Here is a 19,416-nt window from a genome sequence, read left to right as displayed (position 1 = left end):
GTGTAACAGGAGTAAAACTTATGCATTTTAAAACGAAAATGTGTTTGTGTAAACAGGGCCTCAGTGCTGGGTTGTGACAGGAAGATGTGTAAAGCATTCGCTGTGTAAAACAAGGGCAGTTCATTCCACTGTGGTAAATAAGTCAAAAGAAAGTGAGTGAGTGAGCTTCACAGACTACTTAGCCTGATCCTTGAGATTTGCCTCATACAATATGCATAGGAGAGTCAGGCTCTTGTTATCAGAGCATGCTACGTGACTCCGTGTTGTAGCTCTTGTTTTGACCAGGCTGGACTATTGCAATGCTCTCTTGAGAAACCTACCAAACAGTACTATCACCACTGTATTTGATTAGGGTAGCTTTTAAAACCAGCAGGACAATATATTTCCAGGACCGGAGTTGCTTAGGCAGGTATACTTCGGTTAAATTGTGGTGCTTATATTGCTTATATTCATTCCAATAATAACAACCTGGGCTCATTGTGGTAACGTAGTCCCGCGGAAATTCGAGCGTTTTTTGTTTTTGCGGATCCGCGAGAGGCCACTTTTACGCGTCTCGGGTGCCTCTCGGGAGCGCGCGCCAGTCTCGTGCGAAAAGCCTCCGGATCGGCTGACTCGGCCACCCTCCTCTTCCTCCTCCGTCCAGAAAAAAAAGAAAAAAAGCAAAAGCCCTCGTCTTCGATTTCGACCGCGTTTTCGGATCCCGCCGCGTTCTCGCCCTTATTTTTCGGATTCTGTTTTTCGTCTTACCTGATTTCCGGAACCGCTGTTCACCGGACTCGATCCCGGTCGTCGTCCACCACGGCCGGCTCCTCCTCCGGGGCCTTCGCTCTGCCGACGCAATGCTGTGAGCTAAGCGGACAAACTGGTTGCATCGGGGAAGCCCTCCACTCGGAGGCGAGCCGTCGGCCGGCGAGCGCAGCGTTCGCTCGAAAAAAACTAAATGCGTCCGTATGTACCTCAGGCCACGTAAATCACAGCCTCCAGAAACGTCCGCGGGGCTACGTTTCCGGAATTAGCTTGGGTTGAATAATAACCCCAATGTTGAGGCAGAGAGGCGACACGGTGATTTAGTGGTTAGCACAGCTGCCTCACAGCAAGAAGGTCGCTGGTTGGAGTCCCGGCTAGGTCAGTTAGTGTTTCTGTGTGGAGGTCAGTTAGTGTTTCTGTTTGCATGTTCTCTCCATGTTGGCATGGGTTTCCTCCGGGTGCTCCGGTTTCCCCCACAGTCCAAACACATGCGCTATAGGGGGATTGATGAACTAAATTGGCCGTAGTGAATACGTGTATGTGTGAATGAGTGTGTATGGGTGTTTCCCAGTACTGGGTTGCGGCTGGAACTATGCTGAACATATGCTGGATTAATTGGTGGTTCAGTCTGCTGTGGCGACCCTTGATGAATAAAGGGACTAAGCCGAATGAAAATGAATGGTGAGACAGAAGAGGACAAGAGTATAGTACAAAGATTTGCAAACAGTCAATGACTGGTAACAGTATCAGGAGTGAAGAGATGACAGGTTACTACTGTGTCAAGAGCAAGTGTTTACATTAGAGCATATCATGTACTACTGTAAACAGAGAACTTGCTATGATAGAGACTGTTGACAGATTGATATAGTCACTCAATAAGTGAACACCCTTCAGACTGTTAGTTCATCATATATCAGACCGTTCATTATTCATCAGTTTTATTAATAGTATTATGGAGTGAAAAGTAGTTAGAAAATGGGATATTACTGGTCACTCCAAAAAGACAACTTTATATGGAGGTCAGCATACTATTATATTTTCACATTATTTGTGAGAGATAGCATAATCGCTTGGCCGGCTCATACAAGACATTGCAAAACAGCAACATAATTTAAAACATGTGGTGTGAGAGAGAGCAGTGCAGCACTCCACGGTGAATTCAGCAACACTCCCAGAGAAAGTATTTTATTCCATATTCAGATGAAATTCAGCGCATCATCTTCTTGACCTTCCCTCAGACCCTGCAGCTGTTATGTATTGTCCACATCACGTTGAAGACGCTTATGCACTTTTTCAACCCTGACTCTGTTGGAACACTTTAATGAAAGGTCATCAACATGGGGATGCTCTTCTCTTAGCAAACGGGGCCTTTCCCCATTGATTACAAGTTGACTTTTAGTCCAACACAGCAGAAAGAGTGTAAATAAATGTGCTGATGACACTGCTGTGATCTGATAGCTGTCAACAATGAATGTGCGGTGAGGGTAAGCCCTCTCTGCATGCGTTAGCACTGCTGCATTCCAAAGTCGAATCCCCGTAGAATCATGGAGAACAGCAAAAACAAGGGCACATGGTGTGCCGACAGAGTACAGAGATAAAACACAGTGGAGACGAAAACAACCAGGAACAACAAAAAGGACTTCATATTTGGGAACCGTAAATTAAGTGGCCGAGGCGACATTGCAGCTTCTAAGGGCCAAATCTACTAGGGGCATATATACATATATTTATGGCAATCTAAAATACAATAATGGGCCATGTTTTTGAGAAAGTCCTCGCTGCAGCCCCCAGCTTGATAACGTTGACCAGGTCCACTACGTAGTTGACAATGGCCTACACTTACACCTCCCCCTACCCTAAACCCAACTGTTACAGTAGCATGAGTGCTGCCTAAGTGGACGGTACAAGGTCCGCTACATAGTTGACGATCACCTACACCTCCCCTTACTCTTAACCCAACCGTAACAGTAGCATGGGCGGTACCTTAGTGGGCGGTACAAGATCTGCTACATAGTTGACGAACACATACATCTCCCCCTATCCTAAACCCAACTGTCACAGTGGCATGAGCGTTACCTTAGTGGGTGATACAAGGTCTACTATGTAGTAGACGATCGCCTACACCTCACCCTACCCTAAACCCAACCGTCACAGTAGCATGGGCGTTACCTAAGTGTGCGGTACAAGGTCCGCTATATAGTTGACTGTCACCTACATCTCCCCCTACCCTAAACCCAACTGTCACAGTAGCATGGGCTTTACCTTAGTGGGCAGTACAAGGTCCACTACATAGTAAGCGATCACCTACATCTCCCCCTACCCTAAACCCAACTGTCACAGTAGAATGAGCGTTATCTTAGTGGGCGGTACAAGGTCTGATACGTAGTTGATGATCACCTACACCTACCCTTAACCCAATCATCACATTCACATGGGCGGTACTTCAGTGGGCAGTACAAGGTCCACTACATAGTTGACGATCACATACACCTCCCCTTACCCTTAACCCAACTGTCACACTAGCATAGGCATTACCTTAGTGGGCGGTACAAGATCTGCTACTTAGTTGACGATCACCTACACCTCCCCCTACCCTAAACCCAACTGTCACAGTAGCATGAGCAGTACCTTAGTGGGCAGTACAAGGTCCGCTACATAGTTAGCGATCACCTACATCTCCCCGTACCCTAAACCCAACTGTCACAGTAGCATGAGCGTTACCTTAGTGTGCAGTACAATGTCCGCTACGTAGTTGATGATCACCTCCCCCTACCCTTAACCCAACCATCACATTCACATGGGCGGTACTTCAATGGGCAGTACAAGGTCCACTACATAGTTGACGAACACATACACCTCCCTTTACCCATAACCCAACTGTCAAGGTGGCATGAGTGTTACCTTAGTGGGCGGTACAAGATCTACTACTTAGTTGACGATCACCTACACCTCCCCCTACCCTAAACCCAACTGTCACAGTAGCATGGGCAGTACCTTAGTGGGCGGTACAAAGTCCGCTGTGTAGTTGACGATCACCTGCTTCATTAAGCTGGAGGCTGCAGCGAGGACATCTTGATGTTTTCTATTACGCACCATTTGCACTTCCTTCTCATAAATCCACTAGAGGCCGCAGTGAACATTTCTGTGAATATCTTTATGCCACATTCGTGAGAAGCGGGCCAGCTTGTGCGTTTATCAGCTTGCTATCGACTGACCCACATGGCATTGCAGGTGTGTGCTTTTACTATGATTTCATGCTGCTTTTTGATTTACCTGGTTTCTGGAACCATTCTTTTAAAGGACTTAATCGTGATCAGCTTCCCTTCCAAGTGTGACATCTTACAAGGTGAGCTACAGAGCAAACTGATCATGTGCGCTGTCCATGTGGAGGTAAGCGGTCAGAAGTCCTCCAAAAAGGAACTGAAGTTGTCTGTGGGGTCAGCCAGACTTACAGTATGCCAGGGCACATATTTAACGTAGTTGCCCTGGGCATGTACCCCCAATGAGCCTGTATTGGAACATTGTTCTCATTTTTTGACCTGTTTTATTGATGATGAAGCAAAACCATGTCACACCTAAAGTATTTATATCGGCCTCCAGAAACAAAACTTAGCAAAAAGTGTAAGGGAAGAGCTGTTTCTTGCGGATCTTCTCTCCAGAGCTTTTTAGAGCTGTTATTGCATGCGTCTGCTTTTGACAATATGGTCAGAAAACCCGTCCTTACACTTGATTGAAATCTGATGAATGATCACGTCTGCCACCTTGTGATTAAAAGATGCAGTTTTGAGTGGCATCAGCTAATTAATTGATGTGTAGTGTGTACCTAGTAATGTTTCCAGTCTCAGTTACTGTCACACCATCGGATTCACTTGGTAATCAAGGTAACAAACAATGAACCCTGAAAGAGTAGGCTGCTACACACACGGGATGCTTGTGTAATGTACAATTTGTGCTGATCTCCAGTGGACAGCCGTGCTCTCCAAAACAACATCAGTTAATGATTATCAGCTATTTCAGATGAATAAAACATATCTATTGTGACAGTAATATATACGATTGTAACAAGCACTGTCAATGTACTTCGCTTTGTGCAGGTATCGTCTTGCCCCAGCTTATCATTTTCCTGTGCAGTTTGAGGATGTTCACCGTGTGGTGAAGTATTTCCTCCGGAATGATGTTCTGAAGAGATACAATATCAACCCAGAGCGGATTGCTGTGTCTGGAGACAGTGCTGGAGGCAACCTTGCAGCTGCAGTAGCTCAGCAGGTTTGATCTTCAAATAAAACTTCAAATATAAGACCACAGTAGGATATACAGCCTTTGGGGTTTGATTTTTTTTTAAAGAAAATGAATGAATGATTGAATGAGTTTTCTAAGGGCTTATTATGCGGTCCTGTCGCCATCTTGTGGATGGACAACGTCAGCCGTCTTTGGTCTACTCAGTATGGCAGGCTAATGCCATCCCTCAGAAATTATAAATATTTTAAAATAGGCACTATCCTTATAAATAAACTGCATAGTTGCAATCTAAACAACTGCATTCTTGACTAAAAGAGCCTCAAAAGTACAATATGTTGCCCAGCAGCTGCAATATCTGTCAAACTGTAGAGTGTCCTCCACTTGTTGCTGTATGTGGGCGGAGTAATACGCAAGGATGAAGGGTGAGGAGGATGGTCGAGTGCTGTTACTGGCAGAATATCACACGGCTAGCAGCCAATCAGATTCAAGAATCAGAACTGTTGTTATATATATATATATATATATATATATATATATATATATATATATATATATATATATATATATATATATATATTAAGGGTGTCACGATCCTCCAAATCCTTGATTCGATTACATTTTCGATTCTAAAGGCACGATTCGATTCGATTATGAATAATTATTTAATGACCAATTAATTATTTGTAGTCTACCGTTTAAACTACCTGACCTGCATGGTCTTTGTTTTACCCATAAACAAATCATACAGTAAATGAATAAAGGCAAGATACACACATAATTACCACCTGTCAATCACTTTTTCTGCGGGACTCGTGAATAGGCAGTGATCTGTGTCGTTATAATGGCGTCGGTAAAAAAACGCACAACCAACAGGAACCAGCCAACAGTATCTGAGGTGTTCGCTAAAATGACGAAGTACAAGTGAGTGAAAGATTGAAGCAGTCCTCTGACTGCCTGGACCTGCTGTCTCGAGCGCATGGCTGTGTGTGCGTCTGTGTCTGTGTGGTCACGTGATGTGCATTTTCAGAGGTAGAGAGGAAGGAGGGCTGCTCAGAAATGCGACACGCCACTGTGGATGTCAAATCGTTGTCGTTCTAAAATGCCATTTAAAAACAAAGACAGTGTAAACAGGGCCTGAGTGTGTACTTTTCGCGAGCGGATTTGCAACGGGGGCGGGCGGAGGATCGCGATGCCGGTGATGTCTATCGGACGAACCGTACGTAATACGTACATAGCAGAGCTTGCAAAACTGTGTTTTTTTTTGTCGACAACACGAACATTGTCAACATAACTCACTGAAAATCCAAAATGCTTAAACACCGCCGACTTCATTGAAACAGGAGAGAGTTTAAGCTCTGTCGACGGGTCTCCTGCGTCTGCAGTTTAACAAGCACTTCAACAAGCCTGTTTTTCCCACTTGGCAAGCCAAGCTGACGTGACATGAGGGCGTGGCAGCATCGACGATTCTATTTTTTGATTCGATAATCGAAATTGAGCATAAATTGACACCCCTAATATATATATATATATAGCTTTATATTACAGAGAAAAATGTATTTAATTAATTTAACTTTTCACAACTAGTCATTTCTATTTGATTTTAACAATTGTCAGAACTTTTTTTGGCAGCTTAAGCTGAAAATCAGTAACGTTCAAGCCTCACAGCACTTTAATTTGACCTTTTTGATAAGAATTGAACTGAAGCTGCTTTATTTTAGTGCACATCATTTTAAAATATCGATCTTTTTTTGTTGCGTTTTCAGTTGCGGAAGGACCCTGAACAGCACATCCAGCTAAAGGCCCAGGCTCTAATCTACCCCGTCCTGCAAGCCTTGGATCTGAAGACTCCCTCCTACCAGCAGAACCAGCACATGCCAATACTGCCCCGCACGCTGATGGTCCGCTTCTGGAGCGAGTACTTCACCAGCGACAAGTCCTTTTTGAGAGCCATGATGGCAAACACACACAACAACCACGAGTCTGCAGCTCTGCTTAAGTTTGTCAATTGGAGTTCATACTTGCCTGATTCCTATCGCCAGACATACAATTACAGCGCTCCACCTGTCCTCACTGGAAAAGGTCCTGTACGCTCTATCGGTGCGCACCACTTGCTAGCAGATCCACGTGCGTCTCCATTGCTGGTGCCTGATACAGCGCTGCGCTTCCTGCCTAAAGCGTACGTGTTGACCTGCGAGTATGACGTCCTGCGGGACGATGGTTTGATGTACGTCACACGTTTGCGCAATGCTGGAGTGGACGTCACGCATGAACATTACCCCAGTGGATTCCACGGTGCATTGATGTTCACCGTGTGGCCCACAGACTTTGAGATCGGACACCGCATGACGAACAACTATATAACATGGCTTAAACAAAATCTATAAAACGAATGTGGACGGTTTTTATGCATCACTTTTGGGTTGACTGGTTCATGCAGAGATTTTTTTATTTATTTAGTACATCTTCTTCCTGTTGTTTACAGTGCACCACTTTTTAATCTTAAAAAGGGCACACTTTTGATTGTGATAATCTGTTGTGCTACAAGCATTCCTAATTTGACCGCATCAGGGGCCTCATGTATCAACGCTGCGTACGCACAAAAACTTTGCCAGGTTTCACACTCACGTTTGGAAATCAGGGTCGGCCCGTGTCATAGGCAGTATAGGCAAATGCTAAGGGCGCTGTACATCCAGGGGGCGCCAGAAATGAGCAGGGTTAAGTTGGTTTTGTTTTCGATATTCCTGACACATTCAGTGATAGATGGCAATAACTTAAAAACCTCTTACCCTAAAAAGATCTAAAGTGTGTTTCCTACAAAAAGACAAAGCTGGTTATGTTTCACAGCTGTCTTTTTCTGTTTTTTTTCGCTCGACATTACGAGCACTGCTCCGTTTAGCCGGGGATATGCGTTTAGCCGGGAGAGCTCGCGCGGAGTGGAGCTCTCAGTAAGGGCCCGTCGGAAGTGCTTCTTTTTTTTTCGTATTTTATTTATTTTTTGCTCCTGCTTGTTTTATTTTAAACACAACTCATTTTCTCTTAAATGAGCACAAACAGTTACTAAAGTAGTCGAATGCTTCATTCATTCATTCATATGGATCTGTGCATTCTTACATGAACACCTCTGTTATCAAACAAAACACAATGAGAGATTCATCTGCTGCTCTTCACTAAATAACTCTAGTGACTTTAATCAATATGCAAATACAATTAAAAGTGAAATAGATTTTATAGCTTTATTTAATTTCTGTATTCACCTTATTCTCAGCTGTCGAGCGGGCGCTGCCATTTGAATCTTTTTGTCTCGCGACTTCCGGTCACATTCACTTCCATTCATTTTTTGACGTTAACAACTGCTCGTTACGCTGCTTGATGTTGCAATTTAATATTTTCTTATTATATTATGCTACTTGGTCTGTGTAGTCATGCAAACATTTGTTTGTTGAGCAAGTAGTTTGGCCATTTTCTGCCGTTTATTATTCCTAGTCATTTCTCCCATAGGCGACTGAATCGGAAGTTCTAAGACAATCGCGAAAACAGGCGCACTTCCGAATTTTAGAATAAGGTCAATAGGCCATTGTTTTTAATAGGTTAAACCTTTTATTTTATTGGCAATATTTTCTATTGTTTGCTATGTATTCTACCATTTGATACTATTTGTAGTTCCATATTTTTTACATCCCAACGTTGACAGATATGGCATATTATTGCTAATCAATAAATAGCTATAGTGCTATCTGTTAGGTTTACCGTCAGCTAATGTAATGGAAGGGCAGAGATGTTATGGAAAAAAGTAATAGTAATGTAACTACCCCCATCATTCCTTCCTCAAGCAAATGTGTAAATATTAGATCTATTCAGCGATAACGTTAATTGCATTGGCATATTTATCTGACGTTTTCCTATAGTAGTCGATCAAAAAGCTGTTTAGTTTCTTTTGACTATACACTAGCAGTGGAATTTACTGCGATGTGACAGGGCGCCTCCTGAAATCTTGCCTAGGGCGCCAAATTGGTTAGGGCCGGGCCTGCTAACGATGAAATGAATGTGAGAATGTGTTGGTCCACGCCAACTTCATGTCTGGCGTACATGTGTTTCTTGTGTGTGTTTGTTTTATTTCCATTGGCGACTTCTAGAGGCAATCATGTTAAATTGCACACTACAAAGTATCGCACCAACACATGTGCAAAACATTGCTATTCATTTATAATTGATAAAATGGGTTCATTGAAATTTGTTTTGACCAATTATGTGATTTAAAACAGTGGTTCCCAACCTTTTTTTTGCCTGACACCCCCTTTCCCCCTGGAAAATTTTGTAAGACCCCCCTCCAAAATTAATTATATTATCGCTCATTTAAGTTTGCAGTAATGATGACAACCCAGCTGAAAAATCCAGCTTAAACCAGCCTAAGCTGGTTGGCTGGTTTTAGCTGGTCGACCAGCATGGTTTTATTGGGGGTTTTTTCATACATCTGATTTTTTTTACTACGTACGCACATTTACAACTTTGTCCGTACACAGTGTTTTAGTATGAATTCAACGCAAGTCTTCCTACATGAGGCCCCTGGTCTTATGAAACACTGGTCTGTATTACTACTAAGGTCAATCATGAAGGAAAAAGTGTCGATTTTATTCATCATATGCTATCTCTTGAGTATATATGTGTGTGTTTTATTAATGGACGTGTTAACATGAAACTAATAATGTTTTTTTTTTAAGTGAAGTTTTTAAACATTTCGAGAGGAGCATGTGATATAATTGACTGCAGCTGGCCACCTATCTACACTCATTAGTTAGCCAATCAGATCTATCCTAACTCACTATAAGTAGCCTAGCTAGATATTACTCCCTTATCTTCGTTTTTCGAAGAAACCCCCCATCCACCCCTTTCTCCTCCTTTTTTCCTTTACAAAAAAAAAAAAAAAGGGGGAGCTCTTGAGAACCACCTGATCTCGTACTCCCCTCACATGCTCTATGGACCTGGCGGGAGCCCTGGGCTCAACTATCTCCGAGCTCAGGGTTCTCTCCCGGGACAGCATGCCAAACCTGCTTACAGCTGTCAAGCAATATCTAAGTGTGAACTCTTGAAATATTATTATCATGTTTGTTGATTTATTGCAGTTGTGACTGAATTCTGGACATTTTTGACAGGTTTGGATGGATGTGATTCTGATTGTTCGGATGTTCTGTTTATAAAATGTTGAGCATATAAACGTCAAAGATTGGACTTTCTGTAGTGCGGTTCTTTCGATTTCCAGGATGGAAGTGAACGTAATGTAGGATCAAATCTTCAGCAGGTACAAGCAAGTTCTTTTTCGGCTTAGTCCCTTTAATAATCTGGGGTCTCCACAGCGGAATAAACCACCAACATATCCAGCATTTGTTTTACGCAGCGGATGCCCTTCCAGCTGCAACCCATCACTGGGAAAACATCCATACACACTCATACACTACAGATAATTTAGCTTACCCAATTCCCCTAGAGCATACCCAGAGGAAACCCACACCAACACGGGGAGAACATGCAAACTCCACACAGAAACACCAACTGACCCAGCCGAGGCTCAAACCAGCACCCTTTTTGCTGTGAGGCGATCGTGCTACCCACTGCACCACTGTACAGCCTATAAGCATGTATTTCCTGGGAATTGAGAAGGGCTTGTAGGCTTTCTGTTTTCCCTTCAAGTCTTAAATAATACACTGTTTAACTGATTTCATTCATTCATTTTCTTTTTGGCTTAGTCTGTGTATTAATCTGGGGTTGCCACAGCGGAATGAACTGCCAACTTATCCAGCATATGTTTTCCACAGCGGATACTCTTCCAGCTGCAACCCACACACTCTCATTCACTACGGACAAATTAGTCTGCCAAATTCACCTATACCACAAGTGTTTGGACTATGGGGGGAGCAAACCCACGCAAACATGGGGGGAACATGCAAACTCCCCACAGAAATGCCTACTAACTCAGCCAAGGCTTGAACCAGCTGCCTTCATGCTGTGAGGCGATCGTGCTACCCATTGCACCACTGTTAAACAGACTTATAAAGATGAATTCAGGTCCTAAACTAAAGCACTTCCCTGAGAATGAAGGATGGAAAAATCAGTGAACAGTGCTGGAAAAAGCCAGAATGCTTTAATCATCAATGATTTGTCGATGGAAATGTTTTTCATTAGTTTTATAAACAAGTCAAAATATAAACAAGTGACACGTCCAGAAAGAATGTGTGTGGTGGATTTGTGTGAATGAATACAGCTTCAGAAAACAATCGAGCATTGTGTTGCAAAGCGGTGCGTATTCTGACAGCACATCTGGAACAGTGTGGGTGAATGAATGGAGCTGTGCAGATTTTGTAACCGCCTGGCTTCAGCACAACGCCGAGTTTTGACATTTCTCATTAGAGGAAGAGAAACGGGTTTCGTGATTCTCCCGTCTTGTGTTTTGTGAAATTTATTCGGTAATGCTTTACTTGAAGGGGTGTCCATAAGAGTGATAATCATGATATGACACGCCAGACACGGCATGAGTGTGACTGAGAATTGATGCATGCTCACAGCATCTGGCATAAGTTATTATAGGGATTCATCGATACCAGTGTTGGGCAAGCTACTTGAAAAATGTAGTGAGGAGAGCCAGAGGCAGCGCTTGGGGGTTGGGGGGGGGTTAGGCCCATACATTTAGGGGGGCCCCAGAGACATTATCAAGGGCCCGTGCCAATCCCCCCCGCACCACTTTCAGCAGCGATCTCGCTATTCATTCATTCATTTTCTTGTCGGCTTAGTTGCTTTATTAATCCGGTGTTGCAACAGCGGGATTAACCGCCAACTTATCCAGCACATATTTACGCAGTGGATGCCCTTCCAGCCGCAACCCATCTCTGGGAAACATCCACAAACACATTCACACACACACTCATACACTACGGACAATTTAGCCTACCCAATTCACCTGTACCACATGTGTTTGGACTGTGGGGGAAACCGGAGCACCCGGAGGAAACCCACGCAAATGCAGGGAGAACATGCAAACTCCACACAGAAACATCAACCAAGCCGAGACTCGAACCAGCGACCTTCTTGCTGTGAGGCGACAGCACTACCTACTGCGCCACTGCTTCGCCCCGATCTCGCTATATATATACTAAAGTATTGTTTGAGCACAGCATCAGAAATGTAGTTATTGCATTTAACATGTACTTCTCGAGGTATGGTCATGAGATATCCTGCTTCAGAAATAACTACTCTCCCTCAGTCATCTTTCCATCAAGCAAGTTTCGGTTGGCAACGTCGCCAACCAGAGGTGGAAGTAACACACCAAAAACCCTGTTGTCGAACACCATAAAACAGGAAGAAGAAGAATTCCTCATTCTCGCCATCATATGGATTTACTTTCATCGGCTAGACAACGGCCTCACAGCTCTGTGAATGTCGGTGTCGTCACTCGATGATCCGCGATCTGTTAATGTAGCTTGTGTGGACGCTACTGTGCTACTTGACTAATAAAATAGCTGTGCTACTGAAAAGCTATTTGATTTAGAAAGTAGCGACGCGACCGCCACGCTACTGAGAAATGCAGTTAAGTTAGTAGCATCACTAATTGTAGCAACACTACTGCCCAACACTGAACGATACCAATTTTTTGGAACCGATCCAATCTCGATACTAAAATTCTGAGTATCGACCGATACAGCTCTGATCCCGATACTGTGCCATTTTTTTTTTTTAAGTAAAGTTTCTATAGTTCTGGTGATAAACTTAAATAATAAATCTTCTTTAGTAAAAATAACGCACCTATAGGCCTACTGTACATGACAGACGACAGTCTAAACATGGTGCTTTGCTATAAATTATAGGCTTCATTATTTGAGCATTCATTATGACGTGGATCTTTTGTGGTCCAGCTTATGTTTCCTTTTTTAATATTAAGATTTTTATTTGAAATAGAACATGCAAACTCCACACAGAAACAACAACTGACCTGGCCGGGACTCGAACCAGCGACCTTCTTACTGTGAGGTGACAGCACTAATAAATATATATATATATATATATATATATATATATATATATATATATATACAGTTGAAGTCAAGATTATTAGCCCCCTTTTGATTTTTTTTTTCTTGTTTAAATATTTCCCGAATGATTTTTAACAGAGAAAGGAAGTTTTCACATGTCTGATAATATTTTTTCTTCTGGAGAAAGTCTTATTTGTTTTATTTCGGCCAGAATAAAAGCAGTTATTCATTTTTAAAAAACATTTTGGGGACAAAATTATTAACCCCTTTAAGCTAATTTATTTTTTCGATATATATATTTTCTCCAGAACAAACCACTGTTATACAATAACTTGCCTAATTACCCTAACCTGCCTAGTTAACCTAATTACCCTAGTGAAGCCTTTAAATGTCACTTTAAGCTGTATAGAAGTGTCTTGAAGAATATCTAGTCTAATATTATTCACTGTCATCATGACAAAGAGAAAATAAATCAGTTATTAGAAATAAGTTTTTAAAACTATTATGATTAGAAATGTGCTGAAACAATCTTCCCTCCATTAAACAGAAATTGGGGAAAAAAATAAACAGGGGCGCTAATAATTCTGACTTCAACTATATATATATATATATATATATATATAATTTTTTTTTTTTTTTTTTTTTTTTAAAGAATGGTAAATTGCCTTTGGTTGAACTAAATTCAGATTTGGCCAGTGAAGGACACCTACTAAAAGTCTGTAAATTGTAAGTAATCTCAATTAAGTGTTTCCCAAGTCAGATTTTTTACAGAGTTCTTAAGTGTGCAGAGAAAAATCCTATAAGACAATGTGACATTCCTCTGATTCCTTTCTGGGATAATGAGTACGGTGTGACTGAGATTAAAGTATTTAAAGTGTTTCAGTTTTGTGTGTGTTATCTCAGAACTTAAATGAACTACATTATATCAGTGGCTGGAGCATGAGAACACTGTATACACACATACACATGTATGTATATATATATACAGTTGAAGTCAGAGTTATTCGCCCCCTTTGAATTTCTTTCTTGTTTTTTTAAAATATTTCCCAAATGATGTTGAACAGATTCAGGAAATGTTCACAGTATGTCTGATAATATTTGTTCTTCTGGAGAAAGTCTTCTTTGTTTTATTTCGGCTAGAATAAAGGCAGTTTTTAATTGTTTAAACACCCTTTTAAGGTCAATATTATTAGCCCCTTTTAGCTATTTTTTCTAGATAGTCTACAGAACAAACCATCATTATACAATGACTTACCTAATTACCCTAACCTGCCTAGTTACCCTATTACCCTAGTGAAGCCTTTACATGTCACTTTAAGCTGTATAGAAGTGTCTTGAAAAATATCTAGTCTAATATTATTTACTGTCATCATGACAAAGATAAAATAAATCAGTTATTAGAAATGAGTTATTAACACTATTATGATTAGAAATGGGCTGTAGAAATCTGCTCTCCGTTAATCAGAAGTTGGGTAAAATATAACTCTATATATATCTATATATCATGCTCTGAATACTGGTAAATTTGAAAGGATTTGCTGCAAATTTAGTCATCATGACTTATTTCAGTGATTGTAATTTGCTGGACATATGTTGTATATGTACAACATATCTGCATAATAAATTCCACTTGTTATATATTTATGTCGATACCTGATTTTTCTGAGTTATTTCTTGTTCTGAAGTTGTCAGAAAATCCACTCGGAATGTAAAATGAATCAGTGCTTTCCGACGGACTGTTTTTAGGGTGGTACCTCCTGTAGACGGATGGATGCGCTAACCTAGATATTTTTACATGTTCATGCAACAAACGTGAGTAATCGTGTTAATATTGCAGAGTTAACGGTTGGATAGTTAGTGAAGAGTAGTGTATAACAGCGAAGAGACTATCTATAATATGCGCCGACGATCGCGTATAGTTATTAATCGTCATAGCCGTGATAGCATGCTAACACGATCCATTCAATATAAGTAACATTCATTTAAAATATAGAGGTAAAGTTAGTTTTATATTCGCACTTTCAGACTTTCCCATTAATAATATAATTTCATAAATGTATTATTTGCAAACTCTAAATAGCGAAATCAAATTAGCAGCCAATGACTATTAAAGTACAACATTGTTCACTGGCAAATAAACAGTGTTAATGCTGTTTTCAAGCCACTCTTGCGGGCTAATTTCAATCGAATATTCAAAGTAACACGGTAAACAATACAGAGACTTCTAAATGAACGAATGTGTGAATATGAAACCAACTTTACCTCTATATTTAAAATAAATACATCTGTTTGGAATGACTGTGAGAACACAGGAGCTGATAATAACACATCAAATAAAAATAAAATAGTTTTTAATGTAAATTCAATTGGAGCCACTTGTTTGGCAACAGTCTGTCGTGTAATATATCTACTAAAACACAGAAATAATATTACTTTACTCACTGAATTATAAAGGAAATAAGTGTTTTTGCTTTATTATAATCATACATTTTATGAGGTTTGCATATTGTGATGGACACTTGCTGTCAGGTAATCGAGTTTGTTGTGACTACCATAATCAATTATCTTATTTTATATAATCATTTCAATCCCATTTGAATCATGAATGTACACCATTAAAGACAGATCGTCGATTTAAAGTTCCAGGTTTAAATAAAGTGAAATTAAATCATTCACCTTCTTGCAGTGGGGTGAGTTGTGCTGCCCACTGCGCCACCGCGTCGCCTATAACAAAGTAATGTCAGTGTAAAATTAAAACTTTCTGCTTTTCTTTATGTACGTGTTTTAGTTTTTGTCCCATTGCAGGGAGTATGTAACATGCTGTAATGCAAGAAAAATGTCAGATGTAAGTCTGACGATAAAGTTTGTATTGTATAATCATTTTATGGTAACACTTTACAATAATGTTCATTAATTAATGCATTTACTAACATGAACTAATCATGAACAACACATGTACAGCATTTATTAATCATAATAAACATTTACTAAAGCATTATTAACATCCAATGTCATGAGTTAACATGAACTAACAATGAACTACTGTATTTTTATTAACTAACGTTAACCAACATGAACAAATACAGTAGTAAATGTATTGTTCATCTTAGTAAATGCATTAATAAACATTAACTAATCAACCTTATTGTGAAGTGTGACCCATTATATTAGTGTAACTCCATTTAATGAAATAATTATGGATTGTAATTACTATACGACAGGGATTTTAAGAAATTTACATCACAAATGGTTGATGACAACACAGTGAGATCTACTAAACTTGAGTTAAATGAAGGTCTGACATTTCCGTTGTTTTTTTTAATATTCAAATCTGAAAATTCATCACAGAATCGGATTTCCCCAGTGGCATCATGACCTCTGTGTAGATAAATAGCATCCATCCGCACGGACGGCCAAGACATTTCAAGATGACCAAAGTCACCAAGCTTCATTCCGAAGACATCAGGGCCATGAGGTCTGCGGGGAAGTCCACTCAGGAAATAAATCGCTATCTGAAGTCTGTCGGCGTGAACACCACACTCAGCACCATCAGAAGACATTACAGAGAACGCATCATTCACAAACGCAACCCTCGCAAAATGAAGCAGTAGGTTCCTTCACTCTTACTTTTACATTCATGCGGTGATGTGGGGTTTTGTTTGCAAGTCAGTCGGTCAAGTTTACATTACGTTGAAAATTTAATTCCACTTATCCATGTAACCATTTTGAGGAATAGGGCGTGTTTTACTATCGCTTTTAGACCAAGAGAGCCACCATCTTGAAATACTGGACTGATCATGGCGACTGCAAGCCTATTTTAACCCAATGTGTTAGCTCTTCACTTCCACATTAAGGAGCTGTTGACACAAGGGGTCCGTTCTTCGTACGTGGATTACTCAGTTGGCTGGATTTGGTTATTGACGATTTGACACGATCCAGGATCGTTTCGTGCTTCAAAACTGATCTGAGAGTTGTTGTCATAGCAACAGTTCTGCTAGCTCAAACCTGGTCGGAAGCAGGTTTAATTCATATAAACAGGATTAGATTGGCTCAGTTCAAGCAAAGATAATACTGAAAGTATACCGAATTCTGATATTTTCTTACAGTAGTAGTTACATAAGCTGCGTCCCAAATTGAATACTTATGCACTATTCTACGCCATTTTGTAGTATAAATAGTGTAAATAGTGCGTTCACACTGAAAACTCTCAAAATAATAAGAGCACTTTAATTACCCGGATGATGCACTCATTCAGCCGGTAACATGAAGTGTGTAATGATGGACACTTCACGCACTCAACGACTGCAGGTTTTCTTACGTAGCGGAAGGGGCGGGCTATCGGGCGCACATGTTGGATAACTTTATTTATTTTGGATAGTGAAAGCAAAATTCTCCTATGAGAGTGATTATAGCGCCTCCCGATGGTGAATGCGGTTATACTCACGGCAGGTATTATTTGATAATTCGGTCGTTTATTTCACTGATTTGGCGACCGTCTTTAGGGACACGGTTTGAATTTCCGCTTAGTAAAAAAACATTAGTGTGCCATTTGGGACGACACTACATACATATACTATACTGTTGAGTGTGTAAGTGCATAAGTACATAGTGCATAGTGTATAGTGTGCATTTGGGACGCAGCTATACACTTGGGAAAATACTAAATTTTTTAAACCTATATAAAGTTATAGTTATTAATAAAATAAAGTTATATAGATTAATAAAACTTATGCAATCTGCACCACCGAAATGAAAGTAGAAAGACTGCCACCTGGTGGTGCAAAAAGGAAAACTTATTAGTATGAACTTTTTAGATCGCTTAGTACAATTTGTATATAATAGAAATGCACAATATGGCTTTTTAAAAGCAGTAATACATTAATGCAGTCATAAACATGTTTTGACAGTTAATATGCCAGTGATTTGATGCTTAACAAGTTGCAGACGCCTTTACCAACATGACAATGCTTTTGTAAACATCCAGTTATTCTTTAAACCGATTAAAAAAGGCTACTATAATAAAGAAAATCTTCTCTAAATGTAGAGCTAAATACAGTGATATGCACTGAAATACATGATGAATACTCTTGACACATGACAGTGTAAAGCCTGCAGCTCACAACAAATGTGGAAAGTTATTGTTTATTATATTTAACAAACCGTTTGCTTCTAATTTGCTGTACTTTTGCTCACATGGATGATTGAATATTAAGCAGATGATGTCATTACGCTGCTGTGCCGTCAGCCAATCGCTGCATGATTTTGAGGATGGATAGATCTGTCCTTCACAACACACGCAGCAATCTCAGATCAGTTCATTCAGACATTCGAATCTAATTCACGAACTTGTTTGAAGAACCGAATTAGCCAGAGATCAGTTATCAAGATTAACAGATCCAGGATTCAGGATCTTAGATCATTTAAGCAAGGTACGAAGAGCAGACTCCAGATACAAGTCTGATCAGACAAAGCACATGACCAATTGTAAACAGGCTGTGAGTGTCAAATATTTAACGTATGTTTGTTTTACAGGGACATTGTCGCAGCCATAGACCAAATGATGAGCCAAAACCAAAAAACAACGGTAAGCTCGGTGAAAAAACATATCTGGCGTGACAATGGAGTGAGCGTCAGTGAGCGAAGCATCCGCAGAATCAAGCAAAAACTTGGTTGGAGATACAAGAAAAACCTATTTCATCCAACGATCGCAGACACGGATAAAGAAGCACGTCTCCAACTAGCTCAGAAATGGATCGACGAAAAGGAAATGTTTCACGACGTCGTTTTCTCAGATGAAACTACGCTGACTTTGGATCACTTTTCCTCCGTTTGTAAAACAGAAAGACGAGAGTTCGAGCCCAAGAGGAAGCGTTGCGTGAAAGTTCATGTCTGGGCAGCCATTTCCAGACTCGGACCAGGACCTATCGTCATCTTTGACGGGATATTGGACAGGACTTTCTTTGAAGACACGATCATAAGAGAAACCGCAGCACCGTACATCAGGGAAAACTTTGGTGTTCATCACCGATTCATCCAGGATAACGACCCCAAGCACACGGCTGCAGGAAAGGTGATCGCCGCGGAGGACATTAACTGGGTGAAGACCCCAGCAGAGTCCCCTGATCTAAACCCGATTGAGATGGTGTGGCATGAGCTGAAGGAGTACCTCCGGATAGAAGCTCAACCGACCATCAAGACTGAGTTAACGGCTGCCATTCACAAGTTCTGGTTTGAGGAACTGACTGAAGCCAAATGCAACAAGTACATTAATCGGCTGCTTGAGGTTCTTCCAGCCGTGGTCAAGAATCAGGGAGGATACACGGGGATGTAGCTGAAACTGCAGGGTCATGACACAACGGAAAAATAAAGATTTACATTTTTAAAATAATAGTAAACGCTTTGAGATCATCAG

At 40.7% G+C, this 19,416-nt stretch overlaps 2 protein-coding genes across 7 annotated transcripts in view; both read left to right on the top strand.

Moving 5' to 3' along the window:
* aadac (arylacetamide deacetylase) overlaps positions 1-10,212 on the top strand; it is a 33,128-nt gene extending 22,916 nt beyond the window's left edge. For 2 of the 5 annotated variants that reach the window (XR_015508946.1, XR_015508945.1), the window contains exons 4-6: positions 4,842-5,013; positions 6,750-8,232; positions 8,549-10,212. Coding sequence is in view for 2 of the 5 variants with exons in the window: in XM_087283624.1 (XP_087139750.1) it covers positions 4,842-5,013; positions 6,750-7,370 (793 nt within the window). In the remaining 3 variants the exon portion in view is untranslated. Of the gene's footprint in view, positions 1-2,340; positions 3,294-3,387; positions 5,014-6,749 lie in introns of those variants that run through there. The other 3 variants (XM_087283624.1, XM_087283623.1, XR_015508947.1) reach the window with 2 other exon arrangements.
* Positions 10,213-14,737: 4,525 nt separating this feature from the next.
* On the top strand, positions 14,738-19,412 carry si:dkey-77f5.3. 2 transcript variants are annotated; one of them, NM_001328200.2, is given in 3 exon segments: positions 14,738-14,816; positions 16,353-16,611; positions 18,537-19,412. In NM_001328200.2, coding segments are annotated over 2 exon segments (978 nt in total). In that variant the 5' UTR covers positions 14,738-14,816; positions 16,353-16,432; the 3' UTR covers positions 19,336-19,412.
* The last annotated feature ends 4 nt before the right edge of the window (positions 19,413-19,416 follow it).

This window comes from Danio rerio, chromosome 15 (assembly GCF_052040795.2).
Source record: "Danio rerio strain M-AB ecotype USA chromosome 15, GRCz13ab, whole genome shotgun sequence".
NCBI classification, from domain to species: domain Eukaryota; kingdom Metazoa; phylum Chordata; class Actinopteri; order Cypriniformes; family Danionidae; genus Danio; species Danio rerio.
Note: the sequence above shows the minus strand (reverse complement) of the source record. Positions and strands in the feature narration are given on the sequence as shown.

Bases quoted from the DNA above. Each gene is read 5' to 3' on its own strand.
- si:dkey-77f5.3 (XM_087282457.1), top strand. From the start codon at position 16,433: ATGACCAAAGTCACCAAGCTTCATTCCGAAGACATCAGGGCCATGAGG. The intron at 16,612-18,536 runs GTAGGTTCCTTC...TTTGTTTTACAG, and splicing joins AACCCTCGCAAAATGAAGCA to GGACATTGTCGCAGCCATAG.